At 37.3% G+C, this 24080-nt stretch overlaps 1 protein-coding gene across 1 annotated transcript; it reads right to left on the reverse strand.

Moving 5' to 3' along the window:
• Positions 1-10856: 10856 nt before the first annotated feature.
• Positions 10857-22811, reverse strand: si:ch73-330k17.3 (IGFBP domain-containing protein). Its single transcript, XM_067436586.1, has 4 exons — positions 22398-22811; positions 12548-12635; positions 12220-12418; positions 10857-10907 (listed from the first exon to the last, which is right to left on the reverse strand). The coding sequence occupies exons 1-4, from the start codon at positions 22729-22731 to the stop codon at positions 10857-10859; spliced, it is 672 nt and encodes a 223-aa protein (XP_067292687.1). The 5' UTR covers positions 22732-22811.
• Positions 22812-24080: the final 1269 nt, after the last annotated feature.

Raw genomic sequence — 24080 nt, forward strand, 5'->3', positions numbered from 1 at the left:
ATATGGATTCGTATGTGTGTTTTTTACTCTCATAGTGGCTCTCAAATAAAAAAAAAACATTGACATGCATTATACGGCAACAGTATCTGTTCTGGATTATAGATAGATGTCTAATTGCAGGCTCATAAATATATTGTTATTGAGTAACAAGCCCGACAGGAGTGGGAACGTGTCTATGGTGGGACTTTTTCCAAACGGGTCAGTCTGACCTTATTTGTCCCTATAGAAAAAAGGGACATTAAAAGCCAGTTTTAAAAGATGTGCGCATACAAATATAATACATAATTTAACAAAAATATTATTTAAACAGAGTTAACATGGTTTTAGCATGTTTTGATGACAACAACAGTGTTTTAGATTGCATTTAACAATATTTCACACTTCACAGTATTGACTGATACAGACTACAAATCTGATATTAAAATAATGAAAAGCCAGTTTTATTCATAAAACATCTGCACATAAAAATATTATAATACATCATTTAAAAATATATATAATTATTGAAAAAACTGTTATTTAAACCCATGGAAATGCAGAGTTCATGTGTTTTTTTTTTTTTTTTTTTAATCATGTTTTAATGACATTTAATTGCATTTTATTACATTCAACAATATACAAAAGCTGTACATTTAATCTGTAAAATTTCACTGCATTTATAAATCACACTTTTTTGTTTATTAATGATTTATATTATAAGGTTAAAAAAATCAAATAGTAATGAAATGCATTAATAAAAAATAGCTGCCTTTTGTGCTACATTTTATAACTAGATTGCATTATTTGAGTTCCTTTTAAAATGTAGAATCAGTTTGCTGTAGCTGGACAGGCAGGAGCCAAACACACAAAGAATCCCTCGGACTTGCTCTGTTAAAAGAATTAGTACATTAAAAGTAATTATACATAATTTATATAAAAATATTAAAATTAAATATACATATAATTAAACGTATAAAAAAAAGAAATGTATGTGTATATATACAGTATATATAATTAAAAAGGTAAAAAAAATACATTAGAATGTTGTGTGTGTTTGTGTGAATAGTTTATTTTATCATGTATTAATCATTTAAAAGGGGTATATGTCAGAATTTTCATGTATTAATCGCTTTTTTTATTGCCAATGTGTGAACTAAGGCTGTGCTATATATAGAAATTATCAAAATATTGCAAATTGTGAGTATACACACACAGTTATGTCAAAACGGCTGTCTTGATGAGTATTCATGTAAACTCAGTCGGTTATGCTTTAAGTGAAAGATATAATTTGGGGAACGAAACAATAGGATCCATGCATTAGTTCTTAAAGTGACAGCCTGCTAATACAGTAACGCCGCCACAGTCTGTCAAACAACAAAAGAAAAAAAAATCATTGTGCTCTTGTCTGAATAACATTTTTGGCTTTATTAAGTTTATATTTAATTATACCATGGTCTGTTTTAATACTCGATTCTGATTGGCTGGAAGGTGTGCAGTAAAACCGTTTAATGCACAGGTAGTTCCAGTCAGTTTGATTACAGTTCGAAATTAATCCGCCACTATAAACACTGGTAACCATAGTAAAAAAGTTACGCTTGAAAACAGAGTGACAGTGGCAGACTGCAGTATCAACCACAGATATGTCTATACGTATAACGTTACATATCTATGGCAACATTAAGTGACATGAGACATGACGCGACACACAGAAGCCAATGGCACATGTCACTATGCGCAGATATGTATACGTATACATCTATAACTATGCGCGTATTGGCACATCCGGTCTTCATTGTCATGTCACTGACATTATCGCAACAAACACTGACACGGACATGACACCTGCATGACACCGAGTTGCGGAACATGTCGCCGTGTGTGCGTTTTTTACATTCTATGATGGTCGTGACACCTACACTGACGGACTCGAGCACCTATATTATTATTTAATTTAATGCATTGAATGTAATGTGTCTTTATAGGTTGACGCGGGGTTTATTTAACACTAGGCTACATAATGATGATTCGTAATAATTTTAATAAATCCATTAAATAATCATTAAGTTATGTTCGATATGCTTAAGCAACGAGGGGATCTTCAGACTGACATAAAGAAGAGATCGCGAACGCATCTCTCTCTCTCTCTGATCTTTCTCTTTCAGTTTTCTGTCTCTCTTTTAATGATAATGAATTTAAATAAATGTGGTAGGCTAATTTGTTCATATAAAAACATTTTGATGGCTCTAATTTATTTAAAGCGACAGTGCGCTAGAACCATAACGAGATGTAAGAAAACAACCGTCTTTTTAACCCGTCTCTTAAAAAACATCAGTTACAGCTTTAACTTGTTTTTAACTTGGCAAATAACCATGGTATAAGCGGGATAATCCACGGCTAGACACGCATTAAATTATTTTAATGCACGACCTAGAGGCAACTTCGCGTCGGGCGGTTCTTCGCCTCTACGCCGTGCATTAAAATCCTTTAATGCATGGCTAGCCGTGGATTATCCCTTACTTAATGTGAAGACTACTGTTTTTAGTTCTTATTTTTAATAACAAAGATAAATTTAAATAACAAAAATAATCATCCACCCCTTGATCAGGTGTCTTTGTTTATCTGGATGTTCAGTTTTAGGTTGATATAAACATATACAGTGAGGTAAATAAGTATTTGAATACCCTGCTATTTTGCAAGTTCTCCCACTTGGAAATCATGGAGGGGTCTGAAATTGTCATCGTTGCATGCCCATTGTGAGAGACATAATCTAAAAAAAAATCCAGAAATCACAATATATGATTTTTTAACTATTTATTTGTATGATACAGCTGCAAATAAGTATTTGAACACCTGTCTATCAGCTAGAATTCTGACCCTCAAAGACCTGTTAGTCTGCCTTTAAAATGTCCACCTCCAGTCCATTTATTATCCCAAATTAGATGCACCTGTTTAGGGGCATAAAGACACCTGTCCACCCCATACAATCAGTAAGAATCCAACTACTAACATGGCCAAGTATTTACTGTATTAAGGAGAGGATGACCGGCGCCATGTATTGAAAGAGTTTGGGGAACAACCTCCTTCCCTCAGTTAGAGCATTGAAGATGGGTCGAGGCTGGGTCTTCCAACATGACAATGACCCGAAGCACACAGCCACAATAACCAAGGAGTGGCTCTGTAAGAAGCATATCAAGGTTCTGGCGTGGCCTAGCCAGTCTCCAGACATAACCCAATAGAGAATCTTTGGAGGGAGCTCAAACTCTGTGTTTCTCAGCGACAGGCCAGAAGCCTGACTGATCTAGAGAACATCTGTGTGAAGGAGTGGGCCAAAATCCCTCCTGCAGTGTGTGCACACCTGGTGAAAAACTACAGGAAACGTTTGACCTCTGTAATTGCAAACAAAGGCTAACATTGATTTTCTCAGGTGTTCAAATAGTTATTTGCAGCTTTATCTTACAAATAAATAGTAAAAAAATCATACATTGTGATTTCTGGATTTTTTTTTTTTTTTAGATTATGTCTCTCACAGTGGACATGCACCTGCGATGACAATTTCAGACCCCTCCATGATTTCTTTTTTTTTTTTTTTTTTGGAAATGAAGTTTTTTTTATTGGTTTCCTTTTATATATATAACATACCAGTACAAGGTTAAACAAATAAATACATTGTGTACAAAACAACACGGATAAAAGTAATTATAATAAATAATAATAGAAATGACATTTAAATGCACAACAGGGTAAGCAAGTCACACTTCAAAGGGAGATTGATATTAGATGCATGCCTTATGAAGTAATAATCTGAATACAATTCCCCCACATATCAACATCCATATGATTTCCATTCACTTTAGCTAACATTTTTTCATATGAAACATTCTCTATCATAGATTCAATCCACATTTTAAGTGAAGGACATTGAATATCTTTCCAAAATCTAAGTATCAGTCGTACTGCCGTGACTACCCCTACAGTAACCAGGGAAAACTCTTTATTTTTAATCTGAGGAATCTCAGATTTATCTCCTAAAAGACAAACCCTTGATGAAAATGGAAGTTCCACTCCTAAACATCTTCCAAGATATTTCAACACAATTTCCCAAAAAGGTTGAATCTTTGAACATTGCCAAAGAGCATGCATATATGTACCAGTTTCTTGTTTACATTTCCAGCATTTATTATCACTCAGACAACCCATTCTGAAAAGTCGCACTGGTGTATAATAATATCTATGTAATACCTTATACTGGATAAATTTGCCTCTTGCTTCCTTTATATATCGTCCACTGTAGGACAAAATTCTGTTCCAAGTGTCCTTATCTATGTCACTATTAATGTCTCTTTGCCAAATTAATCTCAAGTTTTCACAGTTCTTATCACCGCTCCTCAAAATAAGTTGATAAAATTTAGATGACTTTTGAAGGGGTCTTGGTAATTCACAAAATGTTTCTAAAACATTCTTTTCTTGTCTCATAGAAATCTTTGCCAACAAACAGTTTCTAATCTGTAAATATTTCCAGAAATGATCCCGGCCTTCTAAGTGAAATTTTTCTTTTAAATTAGTATAAGATAAAAGCTTATCATTACTAAATAAATCCCTTAGAGTGCGTATTCCATTTCTAAACCATTGTCCCCAGAACAGGGACTTTTTCCCTACCTTAATATAGGGATTATTCCATACTGATGAGTAATGCTGACACATGTGAGAAATCTTACATTTTCTATGGATAATTTTCCAAACCTCTTTAGAATGAAGCAATACAGGGTTGGTCATATTATGCTGTAAATTCCCCTCTGGGTTTTGCGAAAAGGCCTCTATTGGTCGAAAAGGGTAAGTAAGTTGTCGTTCTATTAATACCCAATCTAAATCTAAAACATCTTCCTCCCAGTGTCTAGTGAGCTTAGACATTTCAAATGCTAATTTGTAAAGCTCTACATTCGGTAATGCTAGCCCCCCTCTATCTCTAGGTAAACATAATTTATTAATGCCAATCCTGGGTCTTTTACCATCCCACAAAAAATTCTTAATCATAGCATTATATCGCTTATATATCTGGTGAGGCATAGTAACGGGGACCATCCCAGATATGTAATTAAACTGTGGTGCTATCGTCATCTTTATTATATTAATTTTTCCCCACAAAGTTAACATAATTTTCTTCCAATTATCTAGTTTTGTTTGTATTTTCTGCAACAAAGGTACCATATTTAAATTCAATATATTCTCTAAATTAGGGCTTAGGTGGATACCTAAATATCTAATCCCTTTTTGCATCCATTTAAACTTAAACGCACTGACTGAGGAAGAGAAGCACACTGCTGATACAGGCATAGCCTCTGACTTATGCCAGTTGATTTTATATCCTGAAAATTTAGAATAAGATTCAATCGTATTAAGGAGTACTGGTAAGGAGCAACCAGGGTCTTTAACTACTAGCAATATGTCATCTGCATATAACAGTAATTTATGTTCTCTTTCCCCTGCAAATACACCTTTAATTCTCGGTTCCTCTCTTATCATTGAAGCAAGTGGTTCCAAAACTAATGTAAAAAGTAATGGACTAAGAGGACAGCCTTGGCGGGTAGATCTTGATAGATTAAAAAAGGATGATGTTATTCCATTTGTTATTACAGCCGCTTTAGGATTGGAGTAAAGAATTTTAACCCACTTCACAAAACCTGGACCAAAACCATATTTTCCTAAGGCCTCAAAAAGAAAACCCCACTCCACCCTATCGAAGGCCTTTTCTGCATCAAGCGATATTGCAGCGATGGGATCTAGATTAGAATGATTCATCCACATGAGATGTAATAGCCTTCTCATATTGTCAGATGAGGATCTATTTTTAATAAAGCCCACCTGATCTCTGTGTATAATTTTAGGTAAAATACTTTCTAATCGTGAGGCTAATAATTTTGTTAATACTTTACAATCTACATTTAATAAACTTATGGGACGGTAGTTAGCAGGGTCCAACCTATCTCTATCCGGTTTTGGTATGAGTGATATTAAGGCTTCATTAAAACTGTCAGGCAACATATCATTCTCAAGAACCTCTGCATATACCTCAGTCAATATTGGGGTCAACTCATCAGCAAACTTCTTATAATACTCTGCTGGGAATCCGTCAGAGCCTGGTGATTTTCCTGGTTTTAAAGACATTATAACAGTTCTGACCTCCTCTTGTGTTATTGGTCCATCAATTGAGGCTTGTTCTTCAGGGGTTAAAGTGGGCAATGTAACATTAGCTAGAAAGTCTTTTAACTCCTCCTGACTATAAATGGATTCTGATGTGTACAGTTTTGAATAGTACTGGTTGAACACCCTATTAATTTCTTTGTTGGAGGTGAGCACCTTATTTCTCTCCTTAATTGCTGGTATGACATGACATGCATCATGTTGCTTAATCTGTCTAGCAAGGAGTTTCCCAGCTTTTTCCCCACTCTCATAATACTTGGTCTTCAATCTAAATAATGCATATTCTGCTTTTTTATTAAAGAATTCATGAAGATCAAATTTTAATTGACAAAGCCGTTTAAATTTCAAATCTGTAAAATGTTGCACCAAATCCTTCTCTAGATCACTGATTTGTTTTTCTAAGAGTTTTACTTTTCCTACACTTTCTTTTTTTTTTCTACTTGCATAAGCAATACATTTTCCCCTGATAAATGCTTTACAGGCATCCCATACTGTTGCTAATCTCTGAGTTGACCCAATATTAAGTTCAAAAAACATCTTTATATCATCCTGCAATGAATCTACAAAGACCTTATCCTCCAGCATAAAGGTATTTAGTCTCCACCGCCCCCGTTTCTTAAAATCTACATTCACTTCTAATTTTAATTCAACATGTGCATGATCTGTCAGACCTATTACTCCTATTATACAATCAGCAACAGAGTCAATTAGAGAATTGGAGATCAGAAAATAATCAATTCTTGAAAAGGTCTTGTGACAGTTTGAGAAGAATGTGTATTCCCGTTCTCGTGGGTTAACCAGTCTCCAAATATCTGTTAATCCGTTGTCATCTTTAAGAGTATGAATGGCAGCCCTATCTCTGGGGGTTGATCTGATGTTGTTTTGACTTCTATCCAGGATGCCATCCATAGTTTGATTAAAGTCACCTCCAATTATAATATGTCCCTCAAGATTGGCTAATATTTTGTTTACCTCATGAAAGAATTCTGGCTCTTCCTTATTTGGTGCATATATGTTACAGAATACTACTTTAACATCATTGATCTTTGCTTCGATACAGAGTATACGACCATCCTTGTCTTTGTGTTGATTCAACAATAGAAAGTGTATTTTCTTCCTCACTAGTATGGCTACTCCACTCCTACTGCTTGACACAGAATTATGAAACACATGTCCGACCCAGTCATGTCTAAGTTTCAAAGCTTCCCTTTCATCTTTAAAATGAGTTTCCTGTAAAAAGGCAACATCTGTTTTCCTGATCTTAAGATATGCAAGTATTTTTTTCCTTTTAACAGGTGACCCACAGCCATTTATATTCCAAGATATTATATTTATACATTGTTTATCCATCACACGCTGTGTAAAACTGTGCACTTGTTGTGCTGCGATGCAACTTACTTATCAAGTTCCAAAAATAAATAACAAATGAACCTTTAACATGTAAACTGGTATTATACCTACAATCCTTCCTGATAGAAAACCAATTATTTAACTTCCAACGTTTTTGTGAACAATGAAACCTTGAAAAACAAACAAAAAACAAAACAAATAAGAGAGAAAAAACGAAACTCAAAACACCGCCCTTAAGAGGCAGTGAGCCCACTTCTGGGTCACACATTTGGTCCGTGATGCTCGCAGTCAGAGCACACTCGCTGACTCGGGAAGACAGACCCCAAAGCTTTTCCCGACCCACCATTTTAACCACGTATCATAATACCTCGACTTACATATTTCAGTCACTTATAGTTTACTCATCACCTCCTTGTAGTTGGATGTGCTCCTTTATATATCTTTCTGCCTCCATGTGGTCAGTAAAACTCTGCTTTTTTCCTTTCCACGTAAACTTCAGAGTGGCTGGATGAACCAGGGTATGTCGAACGTCACGATCCCAGAGTAACTTCTTCGCTGCGGAGAATTTTTTCCTCATCATTGCTCTCTCTCTCGACATATCCTCGAAAATGGAAAGCCTGCAGTCCTCCCATTCAAATCCCCTGTTCTTTTTCGCTGCTGTCAGGATTTTCTCCCTCGCGGTATAACGTAGAAATTTTACCAACACGACACGGGGACGCTGATCATCATTAGGTTTTGGCCCGAAACTCCGATGACTCCGCTCAATCTCGAACTCCGACCCGGTCAAGCCGAGTCCCTCTGACAGGATCTTCTGAACATAATCGTTCATTTTGTAACCTACTTCTTTCCCCTCTTTAAGGCCGATTATTTTGATGTTATTCCGCCTGCTGCGATTTTCCAAATCCTCAGCTTTGTTCCAGAGCTCGTCCACAAGTTTCGCCATCCTCTCAGTATCACCAGTCAGGCGATTCGTTGAATCTTCCACGTGCGAGATGCGATTCTCGGCTTCATCGAGTCTGGCCTGTACAGAGTTAATCGCCTCTTTAAGTTCTGTAGTAGTCGCTTTAATAGTTATCACATCACTTGCTACCCCCAACAAAGTAGCGTTCATTTGACTAATTTCAGCGAAAAGATCTTTCAAGTTCGGGGTTTGATTGCTTGACTCTAGTGACGGAGAATCATTAGCTTCTGGGGTCGTTGTTTTCAGACGCGTTTGCACTCCTCGAATTTGTTGCTTGGACGATGTCATTGTTGTTTGTTGGATGCTTCAATTGAAAAGCAAAGTTATCTATCGAGGTTTGATTAAATTTGCGAAGCAAATATATACTAAGTGATGTAATTAATGGTGGGTATCCGAGCGCTGCTCTAGCGTGCTGCCATTTCCCAGCTTGCCATCACGTGACTCCCCCTCCATGATTTCTAAGTGGGAGAACTTGCAAAATAGCAGGGTGTTCAAATACTTATTTTCCTCACTGTATTATCAAGTCAAGCAAAGAGTTTTTGGTATTTAAATATTGGGATTACATTTTTTGTTTGTTTACATTTATGTTAAAATTATATTGCCAGATTTATGACAAATTTTTGCTAAAACACTGCTGTTCACTTTCAGAAGTTGTAGAGATGCTTTCTTTACCCAGAAATAATGTTTGACTGTTTCTTTACCCATAAATGGTATCCTTCTCAGTTTTTAAATAATTGATTTAATATAATTGAAATAGATTTTACACACTAAAAGCAATATAGTATTGCATATCGAATATCGCATTATTTAACAAGATATTGCATATCGCATTTTTTTTTTCAATATCGCATAGCCCTAGTGTGAACGTAGTAAAAAAACAAAAAACGAAGTTTTGTTAGGAGACCTTCCCCAATTTCCTAGGTTGTCTATGAAAGCCTGTAGACTGATTTTTATGTGAAGGAATCGGGACATTTTTGCAGAGAAAATCAAAAGGATGTGACATTACATTCTATGACACATGAAACGAATGATATACAATGTTCAGGATAATGCAGAAAGAGCCATTCTGTACTAATGTCAATGTGTCATGCAAAGAAAAGCAATTCATTCAAAATATATCCGCACACAACCAGGTCTATAGTCTCAAATATATTTTATAATCAAACTATTCCAAGTTCTTTTAACCATTAAATGAAAAACCATTTTCATTAGAATTAAAAATTGAATTAACCTTACCATAGTTAAATAATAAGAGTTCAGTACATGGACATTACATAGTGAGTCTCAAACACCATTGCCTCCTCCTTCATATTCAATCTTGTTTGTGAAAAACACCATGGAAAAACAGGCTATTTTCACAACGCCACGTGATTCAATCGCTGGGATCCTTAATATGTACGCCCCCCAACATTTGCATGTCAGCCAATGTTCATTTTCAGGCGGAACTACGCAGTGCGCAGCCATCGGGAGTTCAGCAGATAAACGAGCATCACGTGAGGATAGCGAAATCAGCAGATCATGGAAAATAAATGTCATGTTCCAGGCTGTGCAGGGGATGTGAGGACTTTTCATAGCCTTCCCACAGATAAAAAATGTCAGCAGTCATGGTTGATGTTTATTTACAGTCGGATACCGCAAAAATGTAATTCAAAGTTGCCCAGAATTTCCTCGGCCTATTTCACCACTGAGAGTTTTTCTAACCTGGGGCAATATAGCAGGATTCGCTCGGCGTCTAAAACTGAAGAAAGGGCCGATTCCAACCATATTCCTGTAAACAGTAAGTAGTGATTTTATCCACTTCTTGACTGTCGAACCCATTTCTGATTAAATTGAAAGTTTCTTAGTAAGACAACATTACAATAAAATCCTGTGTTTTCTAGATCTAACGCAAGATGCTAGTATTGGAAACTCCAAGTAGCTCACATGACAAAGGTTAATATTATTTCCTGCCACTGTTGTCATAAAATACAACTTTTGACGGACTGAAATATAAATTAGCCTATATTTTATTATTAACACATAACTCAGAAGCTAAGTTTACTACTAATGTTTAGTTGCTTACTGATCGCTCACTCGATCTGTGAAACTAACGTCACCTTCACCATCTAAGTTGAAACGATAGTCATTTGACAAGGCTTAATCAATTTGTTAAACAAATATAAATTTTTGAGAACATGACACTGACTATTTTGAGTGGCTTCTACATTATCTGTGTTTGGCTAAATAAATCAACTTTTAAATCAGTACTCTACTGTCAAACTAACGTTACTGTAAGCAAAATATTTATGTGCTACCCAGTTCAGTTCGTGATTCAAAGTTAAAAACCTATCCTTGTAAAATCATTGCCATGACAGATGGTATAGATGTGTTAGCTGTCATTGAGCAGCAGTGCAGTGAAACAGCCAATCAGAGCAGAACTCTGCATTAATATTCACAACTCTTCAAAATTAGGCAAAAACAGAGCATTAGATCCTAGGGACAATTTCTAGGGTTGTAAACGGACCTGTAAAACTGTATCTGGACCATTTTTTACCTTAAATAAGCCACATACCCTCTATTTAGATATCAGAGAACAATTTAAAATATTGTTTCAAATCATGCTAGGGCACCTTTAAACGAAGAATGAAAAAAATAACTTTGCCATGTGTATATCGGAGCTTTGAATCACATTTAATCTCATGTGCGTGCGAGCACGAGATGTTAGTTGCTGTCTGCTGTTCACTTAATGGCCAACAGTGTCACTATTAAAGGACAACTCCGGTGAGAAATGAACCTAGGGGTAATTAACAGATGGTTACCGATTAGATTGTTGTCTGGGATGCGTTTTCATGAAAATCGAATGTAAAGAGTTTTATCTCTAAAAACAGATTAGCTTATAACGCTTGTCTATGGGGCACAGGGTAGTGAAATTAAATCGCTAGTTAATACCACTAACAAGGCTCAAAATAGCCTCACACTAACACAGGAGCATAATGAGGGTCCCTACATGCAAACCAGAGCATTGATAACTTCGTAAGTGTACAAACAGTTTAATAAGAAGATGTTCTTCCGGTCTTCTGGAAGCTAGATATTATACTCTATAATGTGTTAAAAAATTGATCTTTTTCTTACAAACTCGATGGATTCGCTTCAGAAGGCCCCCTGGAACCATGCAATTTTTTATTTATTTTTTACAATGGATAGATACACTTTTTTGAGCTTCAAACTCAATGGACCCCGTCACTGCCATAAAGCTTTGGAGTATTCGCCTGAAAGAAGAATGTCATTTACACCTAGGATGGCTTGTGGGTGAGTAAATCATGGGCTAATTTTCATAGTGAACTACTCCTTTAACAAGGTAGGGGTAGCACTTATAAGCCGCTGCCGGGAGAGAGAGAGTTGGACTGGGAAAATGAGCGATCCATATCGAGGATTTAGAGCTTATGCACCACCGAGCGCTTGTTGTTTTCTCTTTGAAACTACTAAATAAAGTGTGCGTGTCCCAGTCACGCCGACCTCGTCGTCTTCCTTCCTGACCATATACGAACCTTATCACACTAGGTGTTATGAATTTTAAAGCCCCTTTAATATATAAGATAAGTGTATTTTTCTTTCCTATGGCCCCCAAGTTCAATAAAAGCACTTTTTTTATTAAAAGAAACAATATGGTAATCATCATAGAAATAAACAATTATATTTCAGCTTCATGTCATAAAAAGAATAATAAAGCACAAAACAGAATTAAAATTGACCTGAAGGTTCTGATGGCAGACGGATGGATGTTTTTCATCGGTCAGGTGACCACGCACACACTTTCCAAAGCGATGCAGACAGACGTGGTCTGTTGGGGAACAGGACTGAGCACAAGATGGAGGTGTGAGAACCAAGCAGCTGGAGCAGGTTGTGTGCTGGCAGTGACCTCCACACTCGCGCTTCTCCATCGATACAGACCTGCGACGAGATATAGAAAATGAATCGGTCACGGATGAGACAACTGATGCCAGTAACTTACTGTACTGAAATCATTCAAGACAAATTGAATATCAAGACTACATGGAGAAAAGTTCAAGCAGAAGTTACCTTGCTGAGCATATTTCATTTGGATTCGCTTCGCAGAACTCCCACGTGCACTCGGGTCTGCACGTGTCTGCTTTTAGAACCTCAAGCACTGTTTGGAAATACAAATCCAAAATGCATTGAAAATTAATGCAATAAGTGCCACCTCTTGATGGAAATAAATGAATGTGATGTTTACATCAAGAGGTGAATCAATGTTTGGTAAAGATCTTGTATTGTCAATGCAAGTGTCCAGCACTCTGTAAAGTCTCCTCCAGCACATCCCAAACTTTCAATGAATTTAAGCTCTGGACTCTGGAGGTGAAAGGATTCTTCATGCTCCCTGCCAACCGTTCAAAATTTGAGCTGATGAATCTTAACTGGGATATGGCCGTGATGTGTCTTCCTACATGGGTGTTTAAAGGTGTCATGAACTGGCTTTTTATATATATATATATATATATATATATATATATATATATATATATATATATATATATATATATATATATATATATATATATATATATATATATATATATATATATATATATATATATACAGTCTTGTTCAAAATAATAGCAGTACAATGTGACTAACCAGAATAATCAAGGTTTTTAGTATATTTTTTATTGCTACGTGGCAAACAAGTTACCAGTAGGTTCATTCGATTTTCAGAAAACAAATGAGACCCAGCATTCATGATATGCACGCTCTTAAGGCTGTGCAATTGGGCAATTAGTTGAAAGGGGTGTGTTCAAAAAAATAGCTGTGTGGCATTCAATCACTGAGGTCATCAATTTTGTGAAGAAACAGGTGTGAATCAGGTGGCCCCTATTTAAGGATGAAGCCAACACTTGTTGAACATGCATTTGAAAGCTGAGGAAAATGGGTCGTTCAAGACATTGTTCAGAAGAACAGCGTACTTTGATTAAAAAGTTGATTAGAGAGGGGAAAATCTATAAAGAGGTGCAAAAAATGATAGGCTGTTCAGCTAAAATGATCTCCAATGCCTTAAAATGGAGAGCAAAACCAGAGAGACGTGGAAGAAAACGGAAGACAACCATCAAAATGGATAGAAGAATAACCAGAATGGCAAAGGCTCAGCCAATGATCACCTCCAGGATGATCAAAGACAGTCTGGAGTTACCTGTAAGTACTGTGACAGTTAGAAGACGTCTGTGTGAAGCTAATCTATTTTCAAGAATCCCCCGCAAAGTCCCTCTGTTACAGAGGTGTCAAGTAACGAAGTACAAATACTTCGTTACCTTACTTAAGTAGAAATTTTGGTTATCTATACTTTACTGGAGTAATTATTTTTCTGCCTACTTTTTACTTCTACTCCTTAAATTTCCACGCAATTATCTGTACTTTCTACTCCTTACTTTTTAAAAATAGCCTCGTTACTCCTCTTTCATTTCATCTTGTTTAAAAAAAAACAACTATGCAGATAAATCGCGTCATCCGGATAGTGTGAATTTGATTGTGGTTGGATGAGAAGTGTTATCATATACCATTCCAACACCCAATTGGTTACTACGCGATCCATCGCGCCTGCACAAGATTCAAAGCACAAATCACACACGGTGTTGCCAGATTGGGCGGGTTCCAGCGCACGAGCAGGCTCTTTCAGTCAGTCAGCGATCAGCAGCAGACGTGCTCATTCATGACAGCCAGGTTTTTAGCTCGATAACTCGTTGTAGATGTATATTCAAGTGATCGCTATGCTAAAGTGGCATACATACAGTATATACACAAGCCGTTTCTACAGTAAGGAGCGGTAGAGTGAACAAACTCTCAAACTTGGATTACACCTGTGACTCGAACACTCTTTATAAGTATAATCATGATTCCTGTCCGCAGGGTTGCCAACTCTCACGCATTTGGCGTGACACACACGCTTTCGGGCTCGGTGTCACGCTCTCACGCTGCCCAGCTTAATCTCACGATTAAGTTGCCAAATTGCCAAACTGCTTTTTATATTAAACAAAGCTAGGCCTATAGATTTTATTAATATTATTATTATGATTATTATAAGTCTTAATGCGAAATTCAAACAATAAATAGCGTTTTGGCGCTAATTAAAGTCAGAGGCGTTGAAAAGCGGAGTGGCAATATGCTCTCATCTACTGGCGGCGCGCGCAGTCACGTGGTACATGGAGCGCTCAATACTTCTAGCGCGGTGTCAATGCATTTGAATGGCTTAACACACAAAAAGGTACACAACAGTTTCACTCTACAGATGTTTGCAGCAAGTTTTGTTAAACAGTACAGCTTAGTGTGCATTGATTATTAAGTCAGCCATATTCACTGGATCGTTTTATTATGGAGAGTGATAAAGATGCAACATTGTTGACATTAATTTTATTCTTGTATTTAGGCCTCAGGTATTCCTAACTAATTGGTCAAACTAATACTCATTGATGGTCAAATGTGACTATACACCGTAACTATTTTTCAATCAAATAAGTGTTCTATATTTTAGCTCAATAATGTTTATTTAATATTTTGAAGAGATCTTTTGGTAGGCTACTAAATACTACTTGTGCAATAATTATAGTCAATTAATGGCCACTTAAAATATATTTCTTCTAATATTTTTATTATTTATATTTCAATTTGTGTATTTATTAAGGTTAAAATAGAGAATTCTAATTCAAAGAGGTAAATTAGAGACATTTTGTTGCTTAAAAAGTAACAATGTTAATTTGTAATGCCATTACCCAGTAGGTGCCTTATGGCTCTTTAAAGGGTCATGAAACCCTTCAGCTAAATGTTTGAGATTTTATCAGAGGTATGTGTGTTGAACATCATTGAACATAATGTTAGAATAAATAGCCTATACATATATCTAATTTAGTTCTTCAAAAACAGTCTTGCATTTGAATAAATATTTAGATCAAACAATAGATTTCTTTAAATGTGAAATTTTAAAACGTTAATATACTTTTATATTTTTTTGTGAATAATGATACTTATATAAGCACAAGTGAATATTAATGAATGCGAGCACATATAATTTGACCGTTTCAAATAGAAAAGTTTAAAATAGTGCTAAAACAAACTAATTTTCCTTATTATAAATATACTACATATGAATTGATACTAAATTAAGATTGAAATAGGAAACATGTTAATGCTAAGCGGTACACATATGGTATATGTCCATTGTACTAAAATGCATAAATTTTCAATGGGTATTTATGCGGCTGAAACAGGTAGCCAGTGCATCCCAAATTTTTTCAACATTAACATTTTAATATAACATATAGTCATTATGGCCTTTAGAAAAATGTTTTTTGAGGAGGTGGGGTAGTGCACTATAGGCCCCTGTGGTGTGGCCTAAGCTTTTGTCTTTAATGGCATTTTTTTCCTTACATTACTTTTACTTTTATACTTTAAGTAGTTTTGAAAACCAGTTCTTTTACACTTTTACTTAAGTAAAAAGCTTGAGTTGATACTTCAACTTCTACAGAAGTATTTTTAAACCCTAGTATCTATACTTCCACTTGAGTAATGTATGCGAGTACTTTTGAAACCTCTGCTCTGTTAAAAAAAAGGCATGTGCAGAAGAGGTTACAATTTGCCAAAGAACACATCAACTGGCCTAAAGAGAAATGGAGGAACATTTTGTGGACTGATGAGAGTAAAATTGTTCTTTTTGGGTCCAAGGGCCACAGGCAGTTTGTGAGACGACCCCCAAACTCTGAATTCAAGCCACAGTACACAGTGAAGACAGTGAAGCATGGAGGTGCAAGCATCATGATATGGGCATGTTTCTCCTACTTTGGTGTTGGGCCTATTTATCGCATACCAGGGATCATGGATCAGTTTGCATATGTTAAAATACTTGAAGAGGTCATGTTGCCCTATGCTGAAGAGGACATGCCCTTGAAACGGTTGTTTCAACAAGACAATGACCCAAAACACACTAGTAAACGGGCAAAGTCTTGGTTCCAAACCAACAAAATTAATGTTATGGAGTGGCCAGCCCAATCTCCAGACCTTAATCCAATTGAGAACTTGTGGGGTGATATCAAAAATGCTGTTTCTGAAGCAAAACCAAGAAATGTGAATGAATTGTGGAATGTTGTTAAAGAATCATGGAGTGGAATAACAGCTGAGAGGTGCCACAAGTTGGTTGACTCCATGCCACACAGATGTCAAGCAGTTTTAAAAAACTGTGGTCATACAACTAAATATTAGTTTAGTGATTCACAGGATTGCTAAATCCCAGAAGAAAAAAAATGTTTGTACAAAATAGTTTTGAGTTTGTACAGTCAAAGGTAGACACTGCTATTTTTTTGAACACACCCCTTTCAACTAATTGCCCAATTGCACAGCCTTCAGAGCGTGCATATCATGAATGCTGGGTCTTGTTTGTTTTCTGACAATCTACTGAACCTACTGGTAACTTGTTTGCCACGTAGCAATAAAAAATATACTAAAAACCTTGATTATTCTGGTTAGTCACATTGTACTGCTATTATTTTGAACAAGACTGTATATATATATATATATATATATATATATATATATATATATATATATATATATATATATATATATATATATATATATATACACTGTTGTCTGAGGTCAACTAATGACGTTTGCTTGGTTTTTACATTCAAAAACATCATAACTAATAAGTAATAGGCTATTTTCTACACTGGTTTTGAGGCTCTCACCTAAACCCTGGGTTTTAATGGGCGTGCCGCACTGGAGACTTGGAAGTAAACGCCCATGGCTAGGATTGGAGAATATTTGCATATTTAATGAGCTTCAGCTCCTCTGTCAGTCCACATGACGGAGAGGAGAGAATGAGGGAGAAGTGACAACCAGAATGATTATCTCCATCACAGGGCTCGAAAACGTCTTTATCAAACAAACACAATGTTTTATTTCTCATCGACCTGCGATTGATTGGACTATTATTTTTATATTACACATAGCCCGCAAGATCGGACGATATAAGCGCGAACCGCGTGCACACACATACACGTTCGGCGCGCCGCCCTTCAGATGTCAACTCGAGAGAGAGAGACGGAAAGAGAAAAGCACAACAAGAACAGAATATAATGAGATTCAGCAGCCTGCCGAGCTTTGCGAGCCCTGGCCCATACGTGTCTGAGTCTAGCGTGCTAAAGTTATGCTCTGTTAGACACGTACACATTAGCAAAACGATCTATAGCCTAACAATGCAGTACTATTACATATAAAAACACGTTTTACTCACATAAGTGTGTTGCACCATTCCTGTCGGATCCAAATCCAGCATCGACCGGAGATTAGTTTACAAACTGAACTGAATGTGAATATGTCTACCCCACGCGAGCTGGAACTTCATTAAAAATAAAGTTCAACCACTCATTCCTAATATTAGGATCAGAAGTAAGCTTGTGCAGCGACTGTGTTCTTCCACAACCAGGAATAGCGCAATATCTTAATCTTCCTCAGCATGTTTATTGTTGTTGACCAGCTAGCACGAGCCCTCCATGAATCGGTGGGCGGGACTACTGGATTAGACGCGCTGTAGATTCTAGGTGTTTCTCAATGTCAAGGATGCTTCCTTGGAAGGACTGATCCTTCCAAGTCACTTCCTTCAGAGGCTAGGCGAGGCTCCTCTTTAGCATTCGGAGAACACGTAAATGGAACAGGCTAGCAAGTGCACGTCATTGCGTCATTACGTCAGTGAAAAGGTCCGTTGGCCATCAATAACGTTATGCGTAACATTATTTGTATTTTTTTTAAATATCAATACAGTAGTAAATTGTACCGGCATTTAAACGTTAAACTTTACTTATATTTACTACGGTTATAACAAATGTTTGGTAACGTAAATAAAAGCATTGTGGCAAGCAGCGAGGTGAGGGACCATGAGAGCGGCCCGGTGGAGTGATAATGAGCGGCAGGTGATCGTCACACCGGTCTTGGCTCACTGCAGTGACGGGAGTATAATTGGAGGAGCGTGGAAGATGAGAGAGGACTAGGCCTGGACTTTGTTATGGTTTGTTTATGTTTTATTATGTGTGTGCGGGCAGTCGCCCGCGTTACTTTCGTTTTGTTTATCATTTATTATAAAGCTGTCGAACGTTCGCCGGTTCCCGCCTCCTTCCTTCCCATCTACAAACCTCGATACAAGCATATTTGCCCCGTTCACGCTCCGACTCCGGGAACGTCTGAAGATAGCAAAGCTGCGCGCATAGGATTGTGGGTGATTTGAGAACGCGAAGAGCGCGAAGGCTACTCATATGCATCCTTTCCGGTATATGACATGTTTTTCGAACGAAGGACTCAGTCCTTGGTTGAAATACCGAGGATCCTCGACATTGGAACAGTCCTTCGTCGGATGTCGATGACGTAGCATCCTTGGAATTCTGGCTTCCGAGGATACTTCCTTGACATTGAGAAACGCCTCCTGTATGTGTTTAATCGCGCACTGACGTCAGTATGAAGCACAAGACCGTTTGTTGAGCCTGCTGTCTACTAACAAGAAAGTTTTCAGCTCTGAAACTTAAGCCCCGTTTCCACCAAAATTACCCGGAACAATTTGTACCAGGAACTTTTTTTCAGGAACTTTTCTCCCCCCCAGACCTGCAGCTGTCTGCGTTTCGACCGCGATCTAAAGTTTCGAGAAGATTAGGCAAATTAGTCCGGTGATGTAGGACTGCGCGCGACTGAGACGTTATCTAAACCGATCTGGTGTTTACGTGTGATGACTTTCAATCACAATCATTTTGTCACATGCGGTTTGTCTGTCGCATCAAAAATGTCAACGCTGTTTTCTCCAGCAGCTGGAGTTTGTTTACTGAGGCCATAGCAACTCTTAATGGCATTATATAAGCTATTTATTTGTTGTAAAGTGTAATAATCATCTCAGAAAAAAAAAATTCTTCTGTCAGCCGCAGTTAAAGTAAAAACTGCCTGGGGCAATATACGCTGTGTCATTACTCCAACATTATCTTCATAACTTACGAAATAAAAAGTTTACCCCTCAGAAAAATGAGCTTTCCTCTCTTGTCAACATGAGCGCGGCGCGGCGCGTGCTGTCACGTCATGTAAGGACGCACACTTAAAAGTAATCGGTCAGGTCGTTTACATGGTGAAAAAAAATTAATAACGAGTATGGAAGAGATTCAAGCTGTGCTGGTTATGCATAGGTTTACTAAAGAGGTAATTAACAACGACAGAAAAGAGCACTAATATGCAGATTCAGCAGCATATTCAGAAAGCTTCTAAAGCTAGATTTAAAATGACAATGTATATTATTATCAGCTATTACGGACATGTGAGATGGCTTATAGACGAACGCGCGCCATCAGACAGAGAGCAAGACTGATATTTACTGAACGTAGACCGAACCTCGCAAAAGACTTTTAAAAATGCCGGTTGAAATAAAAGGCTGCGTGAGCTAAACCAATCAGCATGTTCAGCGCCCAAGTCCCGCCCTCGAAAGTTCCTGAACTTTGAAAAAGTACTACCCCGCGAGCAGGGCCGTTTGGAGGGGGAAATATTTACCCGGAACTTCATTTAGACCCTGGTTCCTGCGGTCTAAACACACCGAGTACCACCCAAAGTTCCTAGTTCCTGGGGAAAGTTCCTGTGGTGGAAACGGGGCTTTAGAGGATATTCTAATATTACCATGTCCTTTTATATATCAAAAGCTCAAGGAAAAGTTGATTCCTCAATTCACTCCCCCGTTTAAGAAATGAAAAGCTACACACTTCATAATTTAGAGTTATAGAAAAACTGATGCCAAACATATAACATACTAGAAACATTATAATCAATGCAATAATCATCAAATCATATATAGATTCTTAAGCATTTGCCTGTTTAAATCTAAACGGCAACTTTTCAACCCAATCACATTTCTTCACTTTCCCCTACCCCTTTGTTTTGCGCCTTCACGTGAAGGGGTAGGAGTGTCTTGATTCTCTGTTGGCTGGAGGGGTTGGGGTAAGGGGAAGGGCCATATAGCCCTTCAAACGACCACACTACAAGCGAAGGGGTATGATGAATTCCCCTGCATACACCGACTACCGTGCTGCTAGAATGTGCGTAGTGATGTTGCCACTCTGTATCGATCACTTATGTGTTGCCTGGATGCCAGTTTCTCCGTAGACAACCATTTGAGTGATGTTAAAGGGATACTTTACCGCTTTTTTATATTAAACTGTTATTCCCTTAACTAAAACGAGTTGATACCTCTCTCGTCTCAGTGCGTGCACTTAATCTCTCTGACGCGCGGTGACGATATGATAGCATTTAGTTTAGCCCACTAAGCCCAGTTCATTCACTATGGTACCAAACAGAGATCAACTTAGAAGCGACCAAACACCTCCACGTTCCCCTATTTAAATACAGTTACACGAATAGTTGAACGATCAAGTATGATGACATAAAATAAAACGTGGCACTTTTCTAAGTGGATTAAAAAGGAAAGCTATAATGTATGGTGGAATAGCACTTCTGAGAGTACTTCCACTCGGCGCAGTAAAAAGTCCCGGCTGAAAAATCCTCCCTCACATCTTCCCCTCCCTCTCTCATTTCTGTCAATAGGGGGGAGGGGGAGAATATTGTTCTGTAGGTCAAAGAAAAAACAGACAATAAAATTGATGGAATCCCGTTACAATACGGATGCAGTTCTTCAGGGAGAGTTGTGGATTTCATCACTGCCTAGATAAGAACAATCAAAGCTTTTGTTTTTATGGGAAAGAGATCAAAGGAATCCTTGACTGCCGTATCTCTCTTCACAGTTTATAAATTACATTAACCTTGATTATGGCATATATATATAATTAAAACAAAAGCAGGTGCACACTATGCATGATGGGATTGTAGCACTTGGGTTTTATACTTTTAAATGGCAAGAGCCCCTAAATATGATGATCTCTATAGGGAAATATGCAAAAATGTGAAATATTTTAATGCATAAAGTTTGGTTTATACTGTATGCAAATATTATATTGTGAGAGAAAAATGTGTGATATTATAAAGACAATGTTTCCAAAATTAAATTATTGGCTTTTATATTGTTATATTACAACAGAAGAAAACAATGTAAGAATGTAAATTTCATACATTTCATATAATGACAGACAGACAGACAGACAGACAGACAGACAGAGATAGATAGATAGATAGATAGATAGATAGATAGATAGATAGATAGATAGATAGATAGATAGATAGATAGATAGATAGATAGATAGATAGATAGATAGATAGATAGATAGATAGATAGATAGATAGATAGATAGATAGATAGATAGATAGATAGATAGATAGATAGATAGATAGATAGATTTAAACATAGCAGAGCTATCCAAAGTGCTGAATAGAGTAAAGAAAATAAATTTAAGACAGTAAAACAGGAGTATGATATTAAAATACCAAGGAATAGAGATATATTTTCAATTTTGATTTTGATCTTCATATTTGTTTTGGTGTATTTCAGACTTCAAACTCCTTTTAACACGCATATTACCATAACTGTAAAAAGTCGTCCGTTGACGTTAACTTCATGCGTAATTGAAAAAGGTCTCACAACGTAATTTTTTCAATTACCCGTAGTTTATTACTAAATAATTTTAAGGCAATTAGGTGCCTTTCTTTTTTTTAAGTAAAGTTAACTGATCAATTTTTTACAGTGTGACTGTTCCACTCATTCAGTGGAAGCATTTAATAATAAAAAAATAAATTATTTTAAATTCACTATAGAAATGATATTGCCTTTAAGATTTTCATTTCAGGCCTGGTATTACCTGATGTTGTTCATTACAATGAGCAACTTGAATTCAAGAACCAACTTTGCACTTTAATGTAACATGCTGGCAGATGAACTTGGCATCTTCAGCTCCAGCGGTACCTGATTTGCAGGTTCCCTTGCGTTCTGCCTCTGGTTTTCCATCTGTGGCTTCTTGGTAAACGCAAACCAGCCCTTCATCGCACTTCCCCAGGTAGTCCCAAGTGCCTCCACAGCTTTCTCCTGCGAGTTTGGCACAGGCTGGACAACAACCGCAAATCCCAGTGGTTATACCACCCTGACACTGGAGCTTCAGCGCTCTACGAGGGGAACAATGAATGCGTTCACAGGCCGGACAGTGCAAGGCTTGGAGGATCTGCTGGCCCTCCGATGTGGCCATTTCCACAGCCATCACCAACCCCAAAATGACCACGATTGAGAAGACGCATGGACTCATGATTGGACTTCACTTTTCAAGATGGGTCGGCTTGAACCATCCACCCCTTTTATATAACGGTCCTCACAACCAAGACCACATTTTATGACCACACACACTTCATTCAACCTCCTCCCTTCTTCACAACCAATGAATGATGGGGCATTGCTTTTTTTTTGTCTAGATTTGCTGTTAATTATCCCCAAGTCTTATCTTTACAATCGCTCTGTTGTTTTCCTTTTGTCTGAAAACCAATAAGTTGGACCAAGGGGAAAAGACTGGACCCTTTGTGCACAGGTCACATGACCAATAGCAGAGGGTGCAATTCACAGTGTGATCAAGATAATTGGCCACGAGCAACAAGGACACGATTGGGACATTGGCAGGTTATCTGAGAAGTTCTGTGTGCGTCGTTTTCATAAGCTACTACGCAATAAAACGCCGCTTTCCGTCTGGCTTATAGTTTTCAGAACGGTTCTTCAAACAGTCTCAAAGGTCACACCCTCGACCGCTTTATCCTTAATGAACGTCTACTGTAGATAATAAAGTATTAGATGATCAAATGAGTATAATATGTATAAATAAATATATAAATAAAATATATAAATCTCTTTGATAAATTTCTTGTTAAAGTAATGCAAAGTACAATGATTATTAAAAGATTAATTTTTGGTCTTATTGTGAATGATCTATTAGTGATACATTCCTTAACCTCTTACACTCCTTGCCATTTTTTGGGATTTCCGCCTGGATTTGGCCCACTTAAATAGAAAAGCTTCCCATACACACATACAGTGGTCTAGGTTCAAAAATGTGGTGTCATTTTAAAGGAAACCCTTTGAAGTTACATAAAACACTGCTAAAAGCCATAAACATGTAAGTATATGTTGTCTAAGCTGTAATAACCCCCCCAAAAAGTAGGCACTTTTTGATTTTTTTTTGCCATAAATTATTTTTTGAAAGTGTGTAACAGGCCCATGTGTGCTCTAGGAACCTGCAGACAGTTTGGGCTATTTCCACTAAATTACAGAAAAAAAAAAGAAAAAAGAAGTTTGTCTGTGTCATGTTGTATGCCAGATTTATTCAAATGGGTCTGAAGGGATGACCCCCCTTTTTTCCCCTCCCCCAACCCTGCTACCCCCCATCCACCACCCCTCCCATCACCTAATATAGTGATATAAATGCAATATTCCAGTGTCATTAAATTAATTACACATGCTGGAAACATCCCAAACTGTCCCGACAGCACACCTTCAGGGATCTAGTGGAGTCTATGCCACCAAGCGGTCAGCATTGATTTGGCAGCTGATTGGGGTGTGTGTGTGTATGTGTATATATATATACAGTCTTGTTCAAAATAATAGCAGTAC

Source organism: Pseudorasbora parva, chromosome 25 (assembly GCF_024679245.1).
Source record: "Pseudorasbora parva isolate DD20220531a chromosome 25, ASM2467924v1, whole genome shotgun sequence".
NCBI lineage: Eukaryota > Metazoa > Chordata > Actinopteri > Cypriniformes > Gobionidae > Pseudorasbora > Pseudorasbora parva.

Coding starts and splice junctions, on each gene's coding strand:
- si:ch73-330k17.3 (XM_067436586.1), bottom strand. CDS start 22,731: ATGAGTCCATGCGTCTTCTCAATCGTGGTCATTTTGGGGTTGGTGATG. Junction 12,636..22,397: donor CAAGGGAACCTGCAAATCAG/GTACCGCTGGAG, acceptor ATTTCCAAACAG/TGCTTGAGGTTCTAAAAGCA. Junction 12,419..12,547: donor AATGAAATATGCTCAGCAAG/GTAACTTCTGCT, acceptor ATCTCGTCGCAG/GTCTGTATCGATGGAGAAGC.